The following is a 7,192-nucleotide window of genomic DNA, read 5'->3' on the forward strand; positions in this document are numbered from 1 at the left end:
GTTCATTGCTTTGTACTTATTAAATGTAGGCCTATAAGCTTTTCCTTTTTCAGATGAAGCAAACAAAATAATTAGTAAATTAATAAAGTGAACAAAATGATTCGGATTACTTACTAGGCCTACTGCGTAGGAATTATGTAAATTGTAGTTGCTTTTATGTTTGCTTTTATGTTTGTTTGTTTGTTTGTTTGTTTGTTTGTTTGTTTGTTTGTTTGTTTGTTTGTTTGTTTGTTTGTTTGTTTGTTTGTTTGTCTCAGATTGTCATCACTGTGAGTACGGAGTCCGTGAGGGGACATGGGGGGATTTTTGCATCACAGCAGCAGCTGCAGCCTGTTTTTGCTTCGAGCGTGATGATGCTGGCTGGACCGCTGTTTAACGCCCAAAATGGCGGCACGGTTGAAAAGTTTTTACTGTTTTCTTCGAGTTTGTCTTCCTAGCAGAACGTTTCCGTAGTTACTCCAAACTTACGAAGACGTCGGTTTTCTTTTAGACGAGTGAAAAACTGACACTGCCTGACAGAAAGGAAATTAGAAGAAGGAGCGAATTAGGATGGCTCTTCGGCTATCAGCATCTCTGTGCAGAGGCTAGGCTATGTTAGCCTAACAAGCTAACCGCTACCAGACTTACCAAACAAAAGCTTCAGTCCTAGCGTCTTGTCCCACCTGGATCTCCAAGCCGAAGTGAATATGAGGACGATAATCTCCACATAGAAATGGAGGAAGATGTGAAAAAAGTCAAAAAGGTGAGTCGTGAGACACTTTTCAGCAAGTTGGCTGCATGCTAACTTACAACTAGCTTGTCAGAGTGGGCTAGCTGTAAGCTAAGTAGGTAGCCATCTGTCACTGTAAAGTTTAGCCGAAAAGCGAACACATGTGGTGCCTTCACAATAACTAACACGTCGTCTATGTAAAGAGCAAGTTAATACAGTTTAAGTTTGCCTGAAATCTGGTAGGCTTTATGAATGTTTATCATTTTTCATGATATCTGGCGTAAAAAAAAATCTGATGTTTGCTTTATTTGTTTACTTTATGTGGTCTTTTGTCAACGTAGACTGTGGAATCTACCATATAACTCAATGTACATTTTTAATAGTGAGGAAAATGCATAACGTCATACTAGTTTTAGTTGAAAAACTAGTTTTTAAATCAGTGTAACAACTCTTTTTGACAGACGTGGGTCATCCATAAAGCAATTCTTAACATGTAGATTCAAAACATGCTAAAGTCATACATGTTATCTTTACCTTTGAACTAAAACGGGTCGTTGTCCTGACCATTGACTGGACAACACATTTTTTCAGGCAGTGAAATTTCTGTGACAAATGCAGTGTAGCATTTTATTATCAAATCCTAGTTTTACTGTTTCCAGCTGCAGAACGTAAAATAGTGACGTTTTTGTCTGTCTTGTTTGTAAAATATCTCATGAACCACAGAACAGATGTTAATGAACTCTCAAAAAGTTATTTAAACCTGTTTGGAGTCAGTCCAATTAAAGATGACCACCATGGCTAGCTGACCTTACAAGACTGTAACTTCATCAATTTTACAGACATAAACCTAAACCACAGTATGGATTTTAATGAAAATTTTCACTAAGTAACAATTACATCTTACGTCTGGAAAGTTTGTTGTGATGAGTAATAAGTTGACTTGATGTAACTTCTGTGAGCTTTGATGGTAACATTTTGACTTTGTTTTCAGGTTTACTTATTATCACTGAAACCAGTTCCTGTTTATGCCACAAGGTGGTGATAGTGGATCACATTTGGCACTGATGACTTTTTATTACCTGAGTAAAAACCTTAGGATTAAGTAAATTATTCTGGCACCTAAAGAATTCTTTTTATTTTAACAGATAATTTCCACAAATTAATTCTCCTCCATCTCATTGGGAAACTCGTGACATTGCAGAAACGTAAACAGGCATTTTGCCAGCATAGTTAATCAGACAGATATCACTCATACACAACACCAAACCAAATTATTATTCCCAAAGAAGTTATTATTTCTGAAAATAAATGTGGGAAGATTATGACATTTTACCTTGGGACTAATATGGAAAATTAATGTGTTTTTTTAGAAGTAGATTGAGTGTAGAAATTAAAACATCAGTTGTATATGGTTGTAACATGACAAAGAGATGAGTTCCATATTGGATTTGATTGATATTTGTTTCTCGTTTTACATTTGGTATAGGTTCCCTAAAATTACTCTTCAGTACAAAAGGTTTTTACTGGTACTTGTGATTATTCCATAAGAATCAGTATAGTCGTATCAATTTAAAAAAAAAACTAAACCAATAGGAAGTAAGATCCTTGATTTCCTGTCTGTTTTAGAGACTCTTGTCTCACATTTCACTAGCCGAAGCTGTTAAATGTTAATGCAGTTGCCTCTAGTTGGAGCGTACTGTTAAATAATGCAGTGACCTTACGGTTCGTTCTGTTGTCTGAAGTTTGATCTAATGTCAGCACATCAGGCACAAACCAAATGATAGATCAGTAGGTCTAGTACAAAACCTCCAGTCACACGAGCTGCAACTGCTGTCTGCTAAAATGACAGCATTCAGGCATTGACTCGTTTTATTTACTTTTACGTTTCTCTGCTTTCATTAGACGTGTTGGTGAACAATGGCAGAAGGAGTGGAAGGACCAGGTGTTGCAAAACCATAGTAGTGATGCATTGGGAAAGTGATTTTTATCACTAATGGTGGAAAAGTGAAAGTGCTTAATTATGTTCTATGTGTTTGTCTAAATATTACATGAACCACAGGATGAATTTTAATAAAACTTGCAGAAAGTAATCATCGGATAGGGTAGGCCTAAATTATATAGTGTGCAATTAATGGTCAGTAAAACTCACCGAATATTTGGCACTTGGTGAGGACCGCTATTCTTGTCGTATTTAAGTCATTGTGGCACTGAGCTAACACTAAACCTCCCTGGAGTCAAATCCAGGCAAGAGCAATTGTCATCTATAAATCAGCATATTAATCGTTATCAGATAAAGTCACAATTAACCGTGATAACATTTTTGCCAACATCAACCAACCCTAGATTTACGTCTACAACTGATTCACTTTTGGAGTTGGTCTAATTGAAGATTGTCATTGAGTACTATCATACTGTGACTATAAGATCTAACAATTTCTCCCAAGTTGTGCATTAGTGCTGGGCGGTATACCGTTTTGTACCGAATACTGGTTTTTATTTTTGTTATGATTTGAATTTTTTGAAAACCAGACATTCCGGTTTAAATAGTGGAACGTTTCGTCGCGGCCGCCAGTGAACTGTTGTTTCCCGGGGGACATTTTTCCTTGCTGCACCGCTATGTGTGTTAGCATGCTAATGTTTGGAGCAGCTAGTTGCAGCCGTGGGTGGCGATTCCGCTGCTTATATTGACCGACGTTTAAAAAAACATCCCGTTTTCACCGTCGCTGAATGTAGTAAACACCTCTTCAGTGACGTGCACAGTTAGATTTAACGCGGTTAGTTAATATGTAGACGTTATGCTGATGGAGACTTAACGTGGTTTTATTGTGAAAAGCCTGCAGGAAGTAGTTCGTAGTGGAGTTGGAATTGACTGGTGTGCAAGGTGAGTCGTGCTGATAAGCTTTAATAAATAACATAAAACAATAAACCCGATCATAATCTTTTCTTAACCCTCCTCCTTCACGACTGGACCAAAATGCATGACTACTGTCTCCAACCACCAGTCAGAGAAGAACAGACACAGAGGAGGGAAACAGAGACACAGACAGGGGTACAGTAAAAGAAAAAGTCAAACAGGGTTTGTACATTTTATTATCAGCTGAGCTGTGATGAAAAGAAAAATACCGTCAAATACCGTGAAACCGGTGAAAATGTTGAAAAAACCGTGATATAAAATTTTGATCATATCGCCCAGCGCTATTTGTCATTTTTGGCAAAAATGGCTGTAACTTCCTAATTTCTCCATGTAGGATGATTTTAGTTTAAAACTCTGGTGTGAAATAAGATGGCGAAATAAGCATTCATTCAAAAAATGATTGGCCTTTAATGAAATTATTATTTAGAAGCATATTGGATTAATCAGAGCATTGAAGGATCAGCCATAAGACTTCATTGCGTGTTAAAGAGCCCTACTTTAATTTAAATAGGACGTCAAAATGTTTAGTTTCTATCAGAATATTAAAAAGTTTTCCTTTGACAGGTTTTGCAGATTAGTGGTCCTGCTATAAACAGGTTTTCTATGAAGCTTTACTGAAGGGAGTTAATGAGAACAGCATGCTTAAATAACAACGTGCCTAAATCAATAAGTACTGCATATCAACTTTGTCTACGGTTTTTACGTTGTTGAATCTGCAGGATGAACAATGTTTCCGATGTGACAGGTGTGGTTAGAGCAGCAGAATGTACACAGCTTTTTGCTTTTGTGGTTTATCTGTTTTTGACAGACTCTGAGTTGCTAACAGAGAGAGAAATAGAAGAAGGCGAATATGAAATCAATGTTGGACAACGAAAGTAGTAGGTTTCACACCTGCAGCTTTTCGACCATCGTCTCCAGCGGCCAGCTAATTTTCAAAACGGTGTGAAGAGTTGTGCTGTTTAAAAAAAGTGTTGCAGTTACAGAACGAGTCATCACAGGAAGTTGTGGCTTGTTCCTTTCCTGTTTGTGTGCCTGAATGTAAAGCAAGAAAACACTTCCCTTTCGTTTTTCTTTCGTTCTTTCTTTTTTTTTAATGGGGTGGGGTGTGGGGGTCACACCCTACACATGTAACGCTTGTGTTTGCTCCTCGGTGTCAGTTGGCAGCTGTCGGTGTATGCGAGCGTAGGCAGCAGGTGATAGTGTAGCTGGCGTGGCAGCAGCTGTAGCCACGCTGTCAGGTTGTTGTTGTGTAAAGCGTCTAGCTGCCTGAGAGTTCATGGAGAGCGAGGTATGCTTTTTTTTTTTTTTTTCAAAAATCTTTCAATTCAAAATGATTTGCATGCATCAAATATTTTACTGGACTTAAAATTGTCATTAAAACTGATGGCTTTACAAATGAACGTTTTCAAAACAAGTAAATCTAAATAGAAGTGAATACATCACATCAGTAAAGTTTTGCAGTTTCAAGAGATGATTGACATGTTAAATGTTTCCATGATTCATTCTCCAAAATGCAGCGTTCTCACTTGTCTTACTTTTGTTGATATTTGAGCAACGTGTATTGAGTAACATTAGAGGCTGGATTTGTGCTGCTACCAGCACTATGTGGGGTGGGGGGTGGGGGGGGGTGTAGGCTGATAAAGCATGAAGCAGTCAACTCAGGCATTAATTTAGCTGCTGCTTTTGTAAATGAATAAATAACTTTGTTGTCAAAAAGACTCCTGAAGCCTCCGTTTTAAAGCTGTATGTACAATGACTTCTTGCAGATAGACATAAAAGCACAAGTTACTGTTGCTTCTTCACCTATTCTTAACTTTCATTGCCTGTTTTTCAATAGCCCGGACTCGTGTCTCCGTTCAAGCGAGTCTTCCTGAAAGGAGAAAAGGGGCGGGACAAGAAGGCCCAGGAGAAGACGACAGAGCGCAGAGCCCTCCACACCTTCTCGCTGTCTCAGCCTGACCACTGCATCGACCCTGACATCCTGCTCAACGACTACATTGAGAAGGAAGTCAAAGTAAGTGTTGCTAGCAGAGGGGCCTTCAAACATTTAAAATATTTCACATTCTGATAGATGAACCTGTCACCATCAGTACTTGGGGCAGCTGACATCAGTTCCAGGGTACTTGAATCCATCAAGTAGGACAGAAGTCCTGCAGCTTATTGACAACGCAAGGGTAGGCATGATTCAGCTGTTCTGTTTGATTTCTCTTTATTTCCTGTAAACAAGAGAACTGTTACTACGTTGCTCACAGCTCGATGGCAACAAGTGACCTTATAAATTCTTGCCTCCTTGTTGGTCCAGAAGTCCCATCAGTTGGCAGGCCAGCTGACGTCAGAGCAGGATGCAGTGGTGAGCTTGTCCGCGTACAACATCAAGCTGGTTTGGCGAGACGGAGAGGACATCATCCTGAGAGTGCCAATTCATGATATCGCTGCTGTCTCATACATCAGGGATGACTCCATTCACCTTGTTGTTATAAAAACAGGTAAAAGAAAGCTTAGATGCTGGATGATGCAGCCTTTTATTTGCTAGTCACACATACAACCTTCTGTTAAATATTTCATAGCCATCTAAACCGCAATTAAATTCTGCTTAGTGCTGCCTCTACTAATGGTAATGATAATTCTAGATTTTGTCAGGATTGAATTGAAATGATGGCTAGAGCGATTTAAATAGGTCATGTGACTGGGGTCCAGAGGGTTAATATGCCATTATAATTGTAATATTTTAATACCAAGGTATACCACAATACTGTCATACTGCCCAAGCCTGTTACAGTCAGTTTATTTCTACAGGATTAGAAACAATTTGAGTTGACCAAAGTTCTGGACAAATCATACAGTAATATAATTTATATATAATTTTTCTGCATTGTTAAGTTGATCATATTTTATAGTTAAATTGAGAGTGTGAAGATTTTACTCTGCTGGATAAACAGGATCCCAGTGCAGGGTTTCCCCTACATGTAATTGATAGTGGCGCTCCGCCACGGCAAAATAAAAGCCGCCACACCTTCAGAATGATGTTCTTTTTTAAAATTATTATTATTATCATCAACGTAAAACAGGGGTTGACACAACCATTGTTTAGGTTGTCAGAGACAACGAGTGCGAGCTGCCTTTTTTCATTTCTCTGTGGGTGGGTGGTCAGTTTCCCTCAGCTCAGGTGAACACCTCCCGGGAAAGCCTTCAGCGTTTCCTGGACTATTTTCTGCCGAGAATTACGTATTTTATAAATATTAATTCTAAAAGCACCTCACTACATTTCCCCTGTAACACTGTTCACGACCACAACAAAACCGCTACAGATCACCTGACTGTTTTTTAAAGCGAGGGGCAGCGACTGCAGCAGCTGCACCTGTCCACCTGCAGCACAGCTCTGACCAGCCCGGGAAGAGTCCACATGTCAACCCCTTCAGACGTTTACGTGTATAATGAGCATCAAAAATCTGTTTTAACCTCACACGGGTGGGGTGGAGGTGCAAGCGGACCGCAGCCCGGTGGGCGGAACACAATGATTTCAGTGGAGAAACTTGTCAGTTTGGTTAAAATATATATATATATATATA

At 39.1% G+C, this 7,192-nt stretch overlaps 1 protein-coding gene across 2 annotated transcripts in view; it reads left to right on the plus strand.

Annotated features, from left to right (window-relative positions):
• Positions 1–317: 317 nt before the first annotated feature.
• The window catches only part of ccm2 (CCM2 scaffold protein), an 11,051-nt gene continuing 4,176 nt past the window's right edge, over positions 318–7,192 (plus strand). The window contains exons 1-4 of one of the 2 annotated variants that reach the window (XM_014018878.1): positions 318–742; positions 5,461–5,637; positions 5,714–5,797; positions 5,926–6,109. In XM_014018878.1, coding sequence (XP_013874332.1) covers positions 713–742; positions 5,461–5,637; positions 5,714–5,797; positions 5,926–6,109 — 475 coding nt within the window. In that variant the 5' untranslated portion in view covers positions 318–712. Of the gene's footprint in view, positions 743–4,595; positions 4,912–5,460; positions 5,638–5,713; positions 5,798–5,925; positions 6,110–7,192 lie in introns of those variants that run through there. The other variant, XM_014018879.1, reaches the window with a different exon arrangement.

This window comes from Austrofundulus limnaeus, unplaced genomic scaffold (genome assembly GCF_001266775.1).
Source record: "Austrofundulus limnaeus strain Quisiro unplaced genomic scaffold, Austrofundulus_limnaeus-1.0 Scaffold205, whole genome shotgun sequence".
Classification (NCBI taxonomy): domain Eukaryota; kingdom Metazoa; phylum Chordata; class Actinopteri; order Cyprinodontiformes; family Rivulidae; genus Austrofundulus; species Austrofundulus limnaeus.